Source organism: Monodon monoceros, unplaced genomic scaffold (genome assembly GCF_005190385.1).
Source record: "Monodon monoceros isolate NGI ecotype Baffin Bay Population unplaced genomic scaffold, NGI_Narwhal_1 Super_Scaffold_16, whole genome shotgun sequence".
NCBI lineage: Eukaryota > Metazoa > Chordata > Mammalia > Artiodactyla > Monodontidae > Monodon > Monodon monoceros.
The window spans coordinates 112346431-112364382 of NW_021703772.1; the positions used below are offsets into that span (position 1 = coordinate 112346431).

The 17952-nt window shown below is 36.0% G+C and overlaps 1 protein-coding gene across 2 annotated transcripts in view; it reads left to right on the forward strand.

Moving 5' to 3' along the window:
- Nucleotides 1-6989, forward strand: part of PTPN4 (protein tyrosine phosphatase non-receptor type 4) — a 174618-nt gene extending 167629 nt beyond the window's left edge. For both annotated transcript variants that reach the window (XM_029225100.1, XM_029225101.1), the window contains 2 exons: nt 590-725; nt 6769-6989. In XM_029225100.1, the coding sequence (XP_029080933.1) occupies nt 590-725; nt 6769-6855 (223 nt within the window). In that variant the 3' untranslated portion in view covers nt 6856-6989. The remainder of the gene's footprint in view (nt 1-589; nt 726-6768) is intronic.
- Nucleotides 6990-17952: the final 10963 nt, after the last annotated feature.

The following is a 17952-nucleotide window of genomic DNA, read 5'->3' on the forward strand; positions in this document are numbered from 1 at the left end:
CACTTTTTAAGAGCAAACTTTCAAATCATCAAAACAGACTGTAGACCAAATATTGGAGAGGCAAAATGGCAGGAATGGTGGACACGTTTGGCTATTTCATATCCTTAGTTCCCAAGAGCTACTTTATCCACATTCAGAGTACTTCACAAAGTTGTTCTTAACTGTGTCAATGGTGAAGTTTAATGAAAATTAAATTTGGTTTTAAAAATTGATTTTTGAGTGTGTAAAATAGTTGTCTTTTGTACATTTGTTAATGATTTATTATTGTAATCCTCTTATTTTGTATTTTAAAGCTGTTTTCTCCAGTAAGCTTCTATACCTTGTTCAGATTTTAAAAACTGAAGTGTAACTTTTAAAATTGTATATTTGCAACTAACAGTGGGGGAGGGGTGGTTACAGACCATTTAATCTGTATTAAGTGACTTTTTTTTTTTTGGTTTCCAAAATAGTTTCCAGTTGGCTTGCTACTTTTATTAATATAAAACATTAAAATCAAAATTGTTCTTCTACTGTAATATGATTCAGTACAAAAGGCACAAGAAGTGTAACAGAATTGTATCAGACCTTGCCCCATATTTGTCTTTTTTAGTGCTGGGATTGGAAGAACTGGGGTTCTTATTACCATGGAAACAGCCATGTGTCTCATTGAATGCAATCAGCCAGTTTATCCACTAGATATTGTGAGAACAATGAGAGACCAACGAGCCATGATGATCCAAACTCCTGTAAGTACTACATGCCTCATGTATGAGTGTGCATTCTCAACGTGATGGTTTTTGTTATCAGTATATATTTCAAACCATACTTTTCTCTTTTTAATTCTCTGCCAGGAGCTAATAACCTTAGCACAAGGACCAGCAAATACTGCCAATGAGCCAAACTCGCCACTTGTGTTTATAAATAAAGTTTTATTGGAAACAGCCAGGCATTTGTTTACATGTTGTCTGTGGCTGCTTTCACATTACAGTAGCAGAGTTGAGAAGTTGCAGCAGGCACCATGTGATTGCAAACACGAAAGTATTTGCTATCTGGTCTTTTACAGAAAATGTTTGCTAACACCACCCTATCATGCTAGTTCTGAACTGCCTAAACAGGTGCAGAGGAGGAACGTGCCCTGGGTTACTTAGTCAAATGGAGTGCTGAGAACGATAGTGTCCCTAGACTGGAGAATCTTGATAGACCTGTTTTCAGTGAAACAGCTGTGGGGAAATTGCCTTTCTTTTTTACATAAGAGCTTAAATTGCAACAACAAAAATCATCGACATTAAGCTACTAACTTACTATATTCTATACTGACTCTGAATTATGTTCCAAGAATCAAAAGAGGAATCATGGAATTTTAGAGTTAACGCTAAGATTATTTTTTATATTAAGCCATTGTGAAATGTTAGCACTGTTGGTGGCATTAAGGTTACTGAAGTGAACTGACCTATGTGGTAAGTGCCTGTCATTTTTTTAGCTTTTAATTATGGAAAATTTCAAACATACACAAAAGCAGACAATATAATGTAATCAACACTGTGTTGCATACTCAGCCCCAACACTGGCTGTGGTATTTCCTTCATACTGCCACCTGTTGTCTGCACATTTGAAGCATACCCTACACATCATATTGTTTTGCCCATACATATATTTTAGTGTGTCTCTCTAAAAGATAAGGAGTGTTTTTTTCTTCTAAACAAAACCACAACACCGTTATCACACCAAAGTATAATTAACAGTAATTCCCTAATATTAGCAATAGCCAGTATTCAGATTTCTGGTTGTCTCATATAAATCATGTCTTTTTAAACTTTAGAGCAGCTTTATATAATTCACATGCCATAAAATTCACCCTTTTTAACAAGTGTACATTGCACTGGTTTTTTTTTATATCCAGTTTGGCAACCATAATTGCTATCTAATTTTAGCATATTTTCATCACCCCAAAGAAGACATCCTGTACCCATTTTTCCCTGTTACCTTCCCCAAGCTTCCCCCAACCTAGCCGTAGGCAACCATTAATCTACTTTCTGTCTCTGTAGGTTTGCCTATTCTGACTTTTCATGTGAATGGAATCATATAATTTGATCTTTCATAAATAATTGGCTTCTTTTAATTAGCATAATATTAAAAGGTATATACATTCTGTAGCATATATCAGTACTTCATTCCTTATTCATTGAATAGATACACATTCATCTGTTGATGGAAATTTACATTGTTTCCACTTCTTGACTATTATGAATAATGATGCCATAAGCATTTGTGTATATGTTTTTGTTTATAAATGTTTTCATTTCTCTTGGGTATATACCCAGGAGTGGAATTGCTGGGTCATATGGTAACTCTGTTTAACCTTTTGAGGAACCGTCAGACTGTTTTCCTCAGCAGCTGCACCATTTTGCAGTCCCCTGGCAGTGTGTGAGGGTTCCATTTTCTCCACATCATTGTCATCACTTGTCATTCTTTTATTTTAGCCTTCCTAATGAGTATAAAGTGGTATCTTGTGGTTTTGATTTGCATTTCCATAATAACTAATGATATCAAGTATCTTTTCATGTGGCCATTTATTTGTATGCCTTCTTTCGAGGACTGTCCAAATCTTTTGCCTGTTTTTCAATTTGTTTTTTTTGTTTTATTGTTGAATTGTAAGAGTTCTTTATATTTTCTGAAAACAAGTCTCGTCTCATAGTTCTATGGTTTGCAAATGTTTTTGTTTATGCTATTCTTTCACTTTCTTAAGTCATTTGAAGCACAAAAGTTTTTAATTTTGATTACATCCAGTTTTGTTTGGTTTTTAATCACATACACTTTTGGTGTCATAGCTAAGAAATCATTGCGTAACTTAAGGTCACAAAGATTTATTCCTGTTTTTTCTTCCAAGAGTTTTATAGTTTAGCTGTCACATTTAAATGTCAGATCCGTTTTGAGTTCATATCTGCATGTGGTGTGAGGTAGGGGTCTACCTTCATTCTTCTGCATGTGTATCTCCAGTTGTCTCAGCCCCATTTGTTGAAAAGACTGTTCTTTCCCCATGAATTGTCTCTGGGTCCCTTGACTGCAAATGTAAAGGTTTATTTCTGGACTTTCAGTTGTATTCCATTGATTTATATGTCTGTTCTTATGTTAATACCACACTGTCTTGATTACTATAAATTGGTAATAAAATTTGAAGTCAGGAAGTCTGTATCTTGCAACCCTGTTCTTCTTTTTCAAGACTGTTTTGGCTACTCTGGGTCCCTTGAATTTTAGAATCAGTTTGTCCTCTCTGCAAAAAAAGCAAGACAGGGATTGCATTAAATCTATAGATCATTTTGGGGAGTGTTGCCATCTTAATGATATTCCGTCTTCAAAAGCATGAACACAAAATGTCTTTCCATTTATTTATGTCTTCATTAATTTCCTTCAACAGTGTTTTGTATTGCACAGTCTTATCATTCTTTTGTTAAATGTATTCTTAAGGTTTTTTTAGTCTTTTTGGTCCTATTGTAAGTGTACTTGTTTTCTTGATTACGTTTTAGGACTATTCATTGCTTGGATATAGAAATAAAACTGATTTTGCATATTGATCATGTATCCTGCAACCTTGCTAAAGTCATTTATTAACTCTAATAATTCCTTAGGATCCTCTATATACAGATTATGTCATTTGCAAATAGAGATAGTTTACTTCTTCCTTTCCAGTATAGATGCCTTGGTTTTCTTTTCATCTTTTCTGGCCCTGGCCAGAATCTCCAGTACAGTGTTAAATAGAAGTGGTGAGACCACACATCCTTGTCTTGTTCCTGGTCTTAAGGGACAGTTTTCTGTTTTTCACCACTAAGTACTATAAGGTTAGCATGGATTTTTCATTAGTGCCTTTTATCAAGTTCAGAAAGTTCCCTCCCTTACTAGTTTGTTGAGTGTTCTCATGATGAAAGGGTGTTCAGTTTTGTCAGGTGCTTTTTCTGTATCTGAGATGATCATGTAGTTTGTGTCTTTTATTCTATTCACATAATGTATTAGATTGATTGATTTTGGGGTGTTAAACTAACCTTGCATTCCTGAGATAAATCTTACTTAGACATGGTGTTTAATTCTTTTTATATGTTGCTTGACTTGATTTGCTAGTATTTTCTTGAGGTTTCTATATCTATATCCACACATAATAGATTTTTTACTTTTAATTGTAGTAAAATACAAAACGTAAAATTTACCATCTCAACCATTTTTAAGTGTACAGTTCGGTAGTATTAAGTATATTCACACTGTTGTATAACCAATCTGTAGAACTTTTTAATCTTGCAAAACTCTATAGCCATTAAATCCATTTTTTCTCTCCCCCAGCCCCCGGCACCCACCATTCTATTTTCTGTTGCTGTGAATTTGACTGCTCCAGATACATCCTATAAGTGGAATCACACAGTTTTTGTCTTTTGTGACTGGCTTATTTCACTGAGCATAATGTCCTCAAGAGTCACCCATGTTGTAGCATGTGTCAGAATTTCCTTTCTTTTTAAGGCTGAAAAAAATACTTCCTTGTGTGTATATACCACACTTTTCTTATCCTTTCATCTATTGATGGACATTTGGCTTATTCCCACATTTAGGTTATTGTTGAATAATGTTGCTGTGAACATGGATGTATAAATATCTCTTTTAGACAGTGCTTTCAATCTTTTCAGATATATATCCACAAGTCAGATTGCTGGATCATATCATACGTAATGAGTTTTTGTTTCTGTTTTCACAGTTTGTGTGACATCAGGATTCGAATATGGCCCACACATTTTGATTGGTCTGTGTGTCTCCTAAACCTCTTTTAATCTGTGTCTTCCTCCTGTGTCTCTCTTATTTCTTCTTGCAGTTTATTCGATGAACAACACAGGTTGTTTGTGCTACTTGTTCTCCCATAGTCTGGATTTTGCTGATTGTGTTCCCAAGATGGTGTTCTCTGTCTTTTCCAGAACTGGTAAATGGATCTGTAGGTTGCAGCAGCTTCCTTCAGAGGGTACATGATGTCTGTGTCTTCCTTTTTCTGATGTTAGCAGCCTTGGGTGGTCAATGTCTGCATCATTAATTCATTGGGCTTGCAAAATGATGATATTCTATCATTCCTTTTTTATTTATTAGTTGGAATACTTCTTGAAAGAGAAACTTTTCATCTGCTCTTTGGTTAACCAGTGGTACAGTCTGTATAGGAAAGACAAGATTAACACTTGATGCTTTCCCTTTATTTATAAGTTTTCAATATAATGAGTTGGTTCATTGGCCTCTCCAGGGTTGGTTCGTTCCCATTTCCTTGGGGCCAGTTCTCGGAATTGTGGCAGCTTATGTCATGGCTACAGCCTGGTCATCGTGTAGTTCACTTCTTCCACCTGGCGGGGGTTTCAGTATCTATAAGACAGCTCACAGGATAAGGCTCAGAATATTATCTACAGCCCTTGAGGAGGAACTAAAGGTCCTTGACTCTGCTTAATGACTATATTATTATCCAGTCACCTTTGACTGTTTTCCATTGTTTCTGCATTTTCTCATTTCTCTGATTAAAGTTACTCTTTGGCTAAAATTTTTCCACAGACAAAAGGCAGGCTGAGGACATGGGGGGCATAGACCATAGGGCCCTGCTCTGTTTCAGGGCTTCCAATACAGACTCAGACCACAGTGTTTTCACTTACCATTTTCTGCTTATATCTTTGTCCCTTTTCTTCTTTAACAAGAATGCTGGTTCTCTACAATACCAGAAATGAAAGACTTAGCATATCCCAAGTCCTCATTTGTTTTATTCCACATTACCCAACAGCTGTCTCAGAATAACAAAATTAACACTACCAACAGTATCGTTACCAAAAAGAATTTTCAATTCTTTCCACAGTTCTTTTTGCTTTGGGATATATATTCTACAGAGATACACAGTTAAATTACTGTTTCAAAGTCCTTTGAAATAGCTCCTCTGTATGTGGTTATGCCATCAACTAAATACATACATTGATATGTTTTATATTTTCAATTTATAGAGGCTTTTAAAATTAATGTTCTAATTATGGAGTATCTTTACATGGTTCCAAACTAAAATCTATAAAAGAAGGAAGTATATTCTCTATCTCTCTCCTTCACCCTGTTCACTCCTTTCCTTATAGGAAACCATTTTTTTTATGATTTATCCTTCCCTTGCTTTTTTCTTAACATACATTTTGAGATAGTACATATTTGTATTCCCCCCTTTCTCTTATAAAGATAATATATTGTATGCACTTTTCTCTGCCTTGCTTTTTTTACTTAACAAAATATCCTAGAATCAGTCTGTAGCAGTCTGTAGACTTCTTTTCCTTTCCCCCCCATTTCATAGTACCGCACTTTGAAGATGTACCAGATTACTCACCCAGTCCCCTACTGATGACGATTTGAATTGTTTCTACTTTTTTGTCATTATAAGTAATTCCGCAGTGAATAGCCTCATTTCTGAATAAATATTTTAATTTCTTTTTCTAGTTTGTCTTCTGGATAGATTCCTAGAAGTGGAATTGCTGGGTCAATAGGTAAATCAATGTAATTTTGTCAGATGAGGCCAACTGTCCATCCATAGGGATTGTGGTATTTAACATTCCTACTAGCAATGTATGAGTGGGTTTTGCCGACAGAATATGCTGTCAAACTTTGTTTGCCAGTCTCTTGGTGAAAAGTGGTATCTCTGTGCAGTCTTATTTTGTATTTCTTGTATAAGCAAGCCAAGTGAGATGTTTGTCTATCTTTGTTTGTTTTCTAGTTTTTCTGATCCATTCTATTTTTTTATATTTTATTTTTCAGAGTCAATACAGATTTGTATGTGAAGCTATTTTGAAAGTTTATGAAGAAGGATTTGTTAAACCTTTAACGACATCATCAAATAAATAAGAAAGCAAAGGTCTGGGATATGTGTTGGAAAACTGCTTTCCATTATATTCACTGTGCCATAATACTGCTTGCAGGAAATGGCATCTAAACAGACAAAAAAAAAAAAAAAATGAAGAACTAACAAAAACTGAAAACTTCAGCACTGTTGCACTTTATGTTTCAAAAAAGAGTCACTCTCTCAAAATCTGTCATTCATGTGTTTGAAGACTCTTTCATGCTTTGCTCCAAACAAATAGTGAATAACTGAGTATGTTCAGGGTAATTTACGAAATCTTGTGGTGGTGCCATGCAGTCCCCTTCTGGTAGAATTGCCACAAACAAGGCTCAGAATTCTCATCGTCTCTGTTGTACACTTGTATCTTGAAAGCAAAAAGAAGTCAACATCAGGAGTCAGCTCTGGTGTTTCCCAGTGATTCACGTTCTTACTATACTGGTTACCAGATGTTACTTTTTAAATGTTAGCAATATCATTCTCAATATTAGCCAATACACTGCCTATGGATGCAGCACATCTTTCCCTACACTTCCTCCCATAGAGACCTGCTGTTTGGAAGAAGAAAGGTGGAATTTGCTTTTCCCAGGAAATGCTGCACATTGTCAATTTACCAGCATCTTATAGAAAGTATAAATAAGAATCTACAAATTTTTTTTTTTTTTTTTTTTTTGCGGTACGCGGGCCTCTCACTGTTGTGGCCTCTCCCGTTGCGGAGCCCAGGCTCCGGACGCGCAGGCTCAGCGGCCATGGCTCACGGGCCCAGCCGCTCCGCGGCATGTGGGATCCTCCCGGACCAGGGCACAAACCCGTGTCCCCTGCGTCGGCAGGCGGACTCTCAACCACTGCGCCACCAGGGAAGCCCTACAGATTTTCTTGAATTTAATAATGTAACTTATATTTATCATAAGGTTGGCTTATTCCAAATCATGTGATTTCACATACTTGATGTAAAGGAATGCATGCATTGTGTCTTAACCCCTTAAGTGCCTTGAGACGTCTTTGTATGTCTAATGAAAAGGCACTCCTCCTTTGACCCCCCTAGGAGGTATGTATGTATATTGTACATTTACAGTTTTATGCATTTTGAATCAGTTCACATTTTTTAAAATAGCTTCTCGTATTGAGAGTTATGCAGTCAAAGAAGAGTAATGAAATTCTATTTCTTGCTCAATTCCTGTATTTTGCCACAAGAAGCCAAGATAATTTGTGTTCTACTGAGTGAACGCTCTGCTGCTATGGAATTATTCAAAACCTGCACATTCCTTTCCTGAGGGACAGGTATAACAGTTTAGCAGCTGAAGTTAAAAGATGCTTTATTCTTCAAATTTCTTATTTATTTTATCCCTGACTTTAGAAATAGCATCTGCTATACACATTAAAGTTAAACATATGGAAACTCTAAACTAAAGTTAGAGCAGCTAATTGTGACTTGTTTCTATCACTAAGTAAATGATCAGCATTCATTTCATTTCTTACCAAGCTTTGTTCACACTGGTCTGTTGGTTGGCAGACCACAAACGAGGGATGAAACGTCATTGAGTGTTTCTAATTGTAATCCCTCAGTAGCTGAAATGAGGGCTTTCTTGTCATTTTTGTGTACAGTTAAGTTGCTCCAGTTTATATATACTTATTAAGTTATAAGCATGTTAATATGGAGAGTTTTGATTGTCCAGCCTGATGGAGGATCTGATTCCCTTTAAGGATGTGTATATTCTCCTCTTCAGGTTTTTTAATTTTTAAGTCCTCAGAGAGATAGAACTTTGAAATTGCCCAATTTTAATATAAGTGGAAATTTTCTCAGCTATTGAAATGTTATATTACACAATTACTTTCTATGGATTATGGTTAAAATAGATTCACTTACTAGTGGTTTCTGAATATTTCTGTATAGTCTTGATAAAATTTACAGTTGAATGGTAGATATTTTGGACTGTCATTTAGTATGAGCGGGAGAATGTACATTTTTAAATCTTCAGTATAATCTAAATGATGTTATTTCAAATATTCAAAATCCATAATAGTAAATTTTAGGAAGTTAAGTCCTAAACATTAATAGCCAAGATACCAAATACATTACTGTATTAAAATATTTTACTTTTTTTTTTAAAGAGAAAAGTAAGCATGACCTTTATGTCAAAGAGAAATTCTTGTATCTATTTCTGAATTTCACAGTCAGGACAGTATAAGATAGTAAATAACTCTGTACAGTCTTTTTTGAACATTCCACTCTTTGCCAGCAGATAGATGTGATTCAGGCTGCTGTACAACATCATGGTAAGTTGGAAAGTGAAAGAATAAAATGTCAGGGATCTAAGAATTAATAACTGTTTTGGCAGTAGTTTTTCACCTGAATTAAAAAGAAAACCTATCCTAACTATATGGACAGAATATGACAACCATAGATAAAAAGATAAAGTTATATAGACATAAACAGATAAATGTCATGGTTGGCATGTTCTTTGATTTAGGGCTCTGTTTACACTTCTGAGAGTAACTCTCATAATTTGTTGGCAGTGAGCACTTCTGCCTTTCAGTGGAAGCGCCAGGTCCTAACCACTGGACGGCCAGGGAAGTCCCTGCCTGAGAATGTTTTTAATCTGTTTGTCAATCTAAATAGGGTTCTAGGAATAATCCCAGCTTTCATACACCAAGTAGTTCTAGATTCCACTCATATCAATGTAATAGTGTGTAACAAAATGCCAGATTTCTTGTATCTAAACTACCCTCCCCCTCCAGCGGCCAGTTTCCCCCCCACCCCCCTGCAAGACACACACACACTCAAGAAATCAGTGCTGACTGTTATTCTCACAACTGGAAATAGGTATTGGTGAATCAAGGGGCTTTTGTAAATGCTAAGAAATGTTTGTAAAAACCTTTCCTCTCTGATTTAGGATGGTTTTACCAGGTTCATTTTCGGTCTTATACTGAACATCTGGTTTGTGTCAGCACTGTGTACATAGGTTGAGGAATATTTTGGAATAGACCGCATTCACAAGAGGAATACCTGGTAGTATTTGTTAAACCAGTGCATACATCCAAAACCGAGGCAGAGTAATTAGCATAAGCAACCCTTTCCTTTGTGCGGCCTGCCCAGCACAAGTGGGGGGGCGTTGACCATGTTGGTTAAGAGTAAAGAGAAAATTTACAGATTAAAAACTGACTTCAAGTGTGTAAGCTACGTTAAGCCATTAAGACAGTTACTTGAAGGTTTCAAGTGCTAATATATACACATAGAGATGCTTTTGTGCGATGATGCATGTGTTGCTTCACAGAGGCTAATACTAACAAACAGGGGTAAAGGACTGTGGTACCTGTAGAGTTGTTTATAATCTGTTGGCAGGTCTGATCAGGTATTGGAACAAAGGCCTCCCGTCTGCACCACAAGTACTACAACCTGAGCGCTGAAAGAAACTTGAAAGATTTTATCCAGTCTCACCTTCTATTCTTATAGGCAACGTATGTGAATATCATAAATTCTTGTGAAGTTTAGTCTATTTCAGTTCAAGAGTTATACTCAGGCAGTGTTTTTACTTAATAACTTGATGATCTTAGAAGATGTCATTTAATTTAGAGAACAAGTAGGCTTTAAAAAGCAATCCTAATTAGGGCCCCAACTCTGCTTGTTTAGGCTGATATACATGCAGTGTGAAAACATTCTGAAATGCAAATTAGAGGTCTAATTTTTAAAAGCACTTAAAACATAGAACTAAGATTTAGAATGTATGTCCACTTATAATTAAATAATTTATGTTCATAATGTGAACGTGCAGTAGAATTAAAGCATTACTTGTTTTATAATCTTATCGGAAAGGGAGAAGGAAACAAGAATTTTTAACAATGTTCTATTTAATACCCATGTTTTGAATATTTAAAGGTATTCTGATGGTAAGATTGCCAAAGTAGTTTTGAATTCATAAAAATTATTTATGCCACGATAATGTGGGAGATGTTTACACCTCTTTTATTTTGTAGTAATTATTTTGTAGTTCAGGTGAATTTGCATTTGTCACCTACATTAAGGTAAATATTTGTTGAAACCAACATCTTTTAATAATAAGAGGAGAGAGATAAATTATGCCACAGCTTTCTTGTACGTAAGCTGCCATATCAACAAAGTAACTATATTAACACAGCTTACTTCTTCCCACGTTTGCTTCAGCTAGCCAACCACAATTTCTGCAACCATTTTTTTTTTCTGGTGTTTCCTCTAAGTAAAATACCTGTTTTTAAAACCCACTGGATTAACTTCATCAAATATCAGAGTTACTGATCTGTTGGCAAAGATTTATTGGGGTCTCTGTGATCACAACACAGCTTGTAGCAACTGTTTTATAAAGTTTTTAGAAAATTGTATAGCGCCAGAGGAATTTGTATAATAACAAAACTTATTTGAGGGCTAACTGCGAATAGATAATTTCAGCAGTTTTATAGAGAGACCATGAAATTAATCCCTAAGTTGTACTTTTTGGGTTTAACTTACTTTACAAAATCTGCAACTATTTTCAACACAATGTTTTATTACACACAGACTTCATTTATTCTCGGCAGCAATTCCTACAATGAGCCTTTCAATGTTATCAAAAACAAGCCCTATTTCAGTGAGAAATGAGACATTTTATTTTTATAATCTGGGTGAAATTGTTGTGGGTAGACACCAAATAGTTATTTCTGTTTCCATATCTAAATTTGCTGCTACTTATTTGTATGTTTTTCTACTGCCGTTTACTGTTGATTTCTAAAGCTTCCTAGTCACCGTTATCTTTATGGTAGTAATCCAAGCTAAATGGGCAGCCAGAGGTAGAATCCACTGGGGTACCATCCATCAACATTGACTAGGTAGGGCTCAGCTCATAAATAAGTAAACCAATTTTTTTTTTTAATTTACAAAGTGAAAGTTATTAGCAATATTGCAAGTTAAAGGCTACAATTTCAGGAGGAGGTTCTAATGTTTAACTTCCTGAAACCTTTTAAAATTTTCAGTACAGGAATGAAAATGTTTGAAAGCCTTGTAAATGCTCGTAGAAGTTTCAGTTAAACACTGTAGAATTTTCCTACCTATTGTTGCATAAATGATATAGAAAATATTTTTCTATGGACAAAAGATTGAAACTGTTAACTTCTTTTGCTTCATTGTTTAAAAAGGAAAAAATGATATTTGTATGTCTTTCATGCTGTAAAGAAATGAATGTATCTTTCACATGTTATTAGAATTAAGACTTGATTCTAAGGATACTTTTTGTTTAAAAAAAAGTTAGCAAGGGATTGAAAAGGAAAGGAAGAGTGTTTTCCACTTCATTATACAAAATGCAATTTTAGAAGAAAAATGTCATTTTCTTTATAAATAAGAGCAATCGTTATTGAAGCATATTTCAATATTTCAAATACCTTCTTTTTCACTTTGCTTTGTGTTAACTCTAGAAATTTTCCAAAAAATGTGTGCATACTGTTTTTAAGTGTAAAATAATTGAATTCTAGACTTCTGGAGTGTGTTAGGGGTACATGTGTTTGAGGGTAAGCGTTCTGCTCCATGCGTTTACCGTGAAGGAAAGTTCTCAGGCTTTGTCACTGTGCCAGCCACAAATGAGGACAGCACTCTGAGCGTGTGACTTCGGTGAAGCCAGAAAACCGTACCTAAGTGTCACCACAGTAAATATGTGCAGAGGCCCTGACAAATAGTTTGCTTTCTGTTCTCAGTATCTTGGACAGGTAAGACCACTGAGCCCAACTCTGACGTGTAGCGGTGGTGTCTTATATGGTTAAGGGTTTATTAGTTTAGCTGAACAGAAGACAGAAAAAGCCTTACATTGTAAACCAACATAATTTGTTCAACAGTTTCTTTGAAAGGTAGTATTTATTATTCATCACTCACTAAGCTTGGCTCAGTGGGGCCTTTGTTATGTTGACTCCTACCTACTTCCATCCCTCCAACTTAAAAAAAAGTTATTAATCTCCCTTTACGGTAGAGTCTTTGTGAAGTAAGGTAATCTTTTCCTTCATTGACTTTTGTTACAGTTGTTGAAGGATTAAAATCAGGCCCCCTCAACCTGAGAGTTTCCAAAATTTAGCAAATACTACTCCTGATAATCTTAACTAAAATGTCACATTGCTACATGAAGTTACCACCATGAAGCCATCAAGGAGACTCAGCCCTACTTACAATCTTGGACTGAAAGAGGTGCTGATTTGTGGTTTCACTAAATCCACTGTAGTCACACTTGAACCCATTTTACCTTTTATTGAAAGAAGCTTTTTCATTTCTACTCCTGAATTGTAGTGTTCCAGTTTTTTGCCTTCCTGAGCAGGAAAATTTCAACCCAATTCTGGGAGTCTCTGGCACTCATCTTTTCCCACCCTTCAGTTAGTTGACAAGATTATTCATGCTTTCTTGTGTTCTGTAGAGTAGGTCAGATTTCAATGCTGAAATTGATTTCTTGAATTTCAAACAGCACTTTATTTCATGCTTACTACTGACTTAATTTATACATTTAAAGGTAAAATTTATCCCAGGAGTTTTGTAAATATGGAAAAATACAATGGATTAGCATGTAGAACTCATTGGATTGGACCCAAGTTTAAATGCTTTATGATCTCTTGATCATTTGATATTTAAAAGGTAACTTGTGTGATTTTAGCTTTGCCACTTTTTTGTAATTTATTTAGTACAATAAAGGCTACCCAGTTGATAGTCTTGCTGGACTCTGAGTTCTCTCAGCTAGCTTCAGCCAAGTTTGGTTCACTATAATCATTCTGCTTTGCATTTTTGTACATTACTTGAACACCTGGAAACCCATCTGTTTGGTTTTGAGTTGTATTAGGTGTTATTTAAGTCAGTGCTTCATCACCAGTAGGTTGAAGGGGGCAAAGTCCTGACACTTCGAATACATGTTGAGGGGCAGGATTTAAGAGACTAAAAGTTTACATTAAGCTGTTTTCATTTTCTGTCATTAGCATATTTCTGCTTAGGCAAATAAAAGCTGTCCAGCCTGGTGTTCCTGTAGCGTCAGGAAGTTGCAGTTACAATCCATATGGCAATCTTTTCAAATAAGAAAAGCTAGTCTTTATTTTCTACAGTGTAGGCTTAATTTTATGACAGATAGTTTACTATATACTCATCAATGATATTTTTAAGTAGTAGTTTTAAAAATATTTCTATGTAGAGGCTGTTTTAATTTGGGAATTTTTTTTCTTGTAACAGGTGCTATATGTAAATATGAAGGGCAAAAAGTCATTTAGTTAAAAGTCTAGTTTATTTCCTAATTAAATTATGATTTTACATATTTGCTGCCATTTCACGTTTGATTGTACTGAACTAAATAGAATTAGCCTCTTAATTTTTTAAATTCTCTTTCCCTGTTTCACAAAAATAGCTCTTTCCATATGGTTTCCCATAGTTAGGAGACAAGCTTAGGGTTCACTTAAAATGTTTAAGCTTGAATTTGGTCAATACTGGATAATTTGAAATCATCACTATGCATTTGTCACTGCAGCTTACTGTGTGCTTGAAAGGCCTTGTGGATTTGTCTTAATTTCAGTGAAAAATTAGAATTCCTGCAATGAGTTTCATGTAAAAAAAAACCTATGAATACTAACAGCAAACAGGATAAAAATGTTGATTTGCGTTAAAACTGTTTTAACCCTAAGAGCAGTTTATGTTATATGAAATGCTATTATTATACATATTTTGTTGGCCATAATTCATTTTGATTGAGAACTAGTTGTTCAGGTTCAAACGTGAAAAAACTCTAGCTGTGACTTTAAATTGTTCAACTGCAAAATAAAGATGTGCTTTAGTAATTTAAGTATAGGAGTTTTGAAGATTATTTTATGGGAGTTTTTGTTGTTGGGCTTTTCAAACAGTGCTTCGTTTTTTTCATTAGTGGGTGATTATAAGAGACCAGGAGAATGCTAAATGCAAAATTTATTTCTAGAATTACTCACACAGTGGCTGTGTTTGGGGGTGGGTGGGTCAGTCAGGAACTAAAAGGGATTTTAGAAGATTAAAGAATGTCTGATGAGAAGCTCCTCCTTCACTGTGGCCACTGCTGGATTCCTCTTCTCCCAGCCCCAGCCTCTCTACTCCGGTATTCCTACCCTAAGATCTTGTCAGTCAAAGTAAAGGACCTCTCTTCATGTGTCTGAAGCCCACTTGCCTCATACCTTCCCCAAGTGCAGTTAGGTATGCCATCTGTCATCTGTAAGAAAATTTCTTGGAGAAAATAATGTTTAATTTTATATCTAGAAATAAATTAAGGCAAAAGTAAATGCCGTGCCTCTAATGTACATGATACTAAAACTTCACAAACAGTATAAGGAAGACTCAGGAGTTGTGAAAGCCTCTTTCCCATGCCCCGCCCCTAAGAATAGTACCCCTCAAACAAATGGCAACCTTAAATTTCGTGTCTTCTAGGGGAAAATGTTGCACAAGCATTTGCGCGTACATATACGTTTTGTTAAGTTCAAAGGGATTGTACAATATATTCTGCAGCTTGGTTTTTCATCTTGGAAGTATCTGCATACCAGCACACTCAGATCTACCTCATTCTTTTGACTCACAGCGTTGACATCTATCATACGGATGGATATGCCGTAATGTAATTTCTTGATGGACATTCGTTTCCAGTTTATATACTCTAGAAACAAGGCTGCAGTGAGCATCCTAGTGCAAATATTTTCACTAATCATTGCAAATCTACACATAGGGTCAGTTTCTAGCAGGAGGATTGCTAAGCATTGGGCACCTGCATTTTTAAATGTGAATAGTTGCTCTCAGAGAAGATTATATCACTTTATGCTTCCACCAAACATAAGAATGTCTGTTTCCCCACATTCTGATTAGGACTGATATCAAACTTCATTTATTTGCTCATCTCATGAGAGAAATATCTTATTTTGACGTACATTTTATTCATAAAGAGGTTGGATAGATTTTCATATCTTTATTGATCTCTTGTATTTCTTGTTCCCTAAATTCCATATCGATATCCTTTGCTCACTTTTACATCAGGTTGTTTAATGTTTTACTTATATGAGATGTTGGAAATTAAATTAGTCATTTGACAGTCATACGTGTTGCAAAACCTGTTTCATATGGTGTTCTTTGTCTTTTGACTATTTGGGACTGGTGGGTATGACGATATTTTTAATACTTTTATAAAACAAATGTATCAATCTGCACCTTTAAGACTTCTGAATTTGGAGCATACTTGCAAAAGCTTTACTCTAATTCCTATTAACATTCTATCTGTGACTGAAGCTTTCTTAAGCACCATCCAAATAACCTACCAGTATCCTGGCACTCTGCTTTCTGCTCTTGTCCCCTGCTTGGCACCACTGACCGCTCTTAATTATGCCAGAGTTCTGCTAGTTCCACCAAGTGCGTTGTAAGCTTACTAAAACCAGCTGTGTTTATTTGCTAACCTACATATGCAAATTTACTTATCTTCATTATATCATTTAATTATATGTTACATAAGCCAATGAAACGTGCGTGTGAAAAGAAAAAGGGTCACATTTTTCCAAAGGCTTTATACGGGTGTCATTAATACTTTCTCAAAGTCTGAAAAGTGGTATGAACAAGACAATTATGAGAGACTAACAGAAAAAAATCGATATACTTGGGGTCTGTTTTTTGCAACAGACTAAGGGATTATAATTGGGCTCAAACACAAACGTATTCTTAGAGCCGGGCATGCACATAGCCCCGTGCACATGAGCGGCCTTCGAGATTCCCAGAAATGTGTCAGAGCTTTCCAGAGCCCCTCTGCACATCTGACTCCCCAGCTTTTCATTTTGAGCTCTGAGTTAGGTCAAAGAAAGTAACAGTTCTCTGGGAATGGGCTTTGAAGGAGTCCTGACTGTTCTGCAGAGGAACTGGGGAGAGCAAGCTGAGACCCAGGCCCATTAAAATGCCGCAAAACTCATTGCTCTTACCAACATTTAGCTATTTTCCTTGAATAAACACCTCTGGATTGTTGCAAGCCTTTGCTTAATATCCAGAGTTTGAAAAAGTTAATTCTGACCATGTTTTTTGGACTTTTGGTTGCTTTTCTGGATCTTCCAAGGTCCCTACTCTGCCGTTTTCACGGACTGCACTTAACTCCTTTGCCTTCAGACTCCTGGTCTTTCAACACATTCACCCGACTGTGTTCTGATTGACTTCTGGCTGTTGCCAGGAACCAGATCCACCCTCTGAGGATAAAGATTTGCTACCACTGCGAAGATCCAGAAGCCTGTGAAGTAGTTTCCACCTAAACTCACAGCTTCACCTCCCACTGCTTTCTCAGGCATTATCAGCACGAGAAATGAGGTACAAAGCCCCTGAACTGCAACTGCCCACCACTGCATTTGACCCTCACAACTGTGTCTCCGTTTTACAGATGAGGAGTTAAAACTCACTTTATTCCTTGGAAGTTAAGTAGCTAGTGTGTCTAGGAGGTGTCTGACTCTACAGCCAAAGTTAATATTCTTTGAGAGAAATTATTTTTAAGAGAACAGTACCAACTTATATGTTTGAAAAATCATTGTCATAACTTTGACCTCATATTTCTAAATCAATTTTTGGAAAATAGGCATTTAAAATGTGATGATTCTCTCTTTAAAGGAAATTTGAGGTTTGGTTTACTTTTAACAAAACTAAATTCAAATTTTTTTGTGTATTTGGTTTACGTAAAATTAAATGAAATTCTCTTATGTATTGAAATAGGTGTAGAATCACAGGTTTTAAGATCAGGAAGAGATCTCAGGAAGCATCTGTTCTAATTAACTCATTTTATTTTATTTTTTTTAAATATGTATTTACTATTTATTTTTGGCCGTGTTGGGTCTTAGTTGCGGCACGCGGGATCTTTGTTAAGGCATGCGGGACTTTCATTGCGGCACAGGCTTCTCTCTAGTTGTGGTGTGGCAGTTTTTCTCTCTCTAGTTGTGGCACGTGGGCTCTCTAGTTGAGGCGCACGAGCTCAGTAGTTGTGGCGCACAGGCTTAGTTGCCCCGTGGCATGTGGGATCCTAGTTCCCTGACCAGGGAATCAAGCCCGCGTCCCCTGCATTGGAAGGCGGATTCTTTACCACTGGACCACTAGGCAAGTCCCAAATTACCTCATT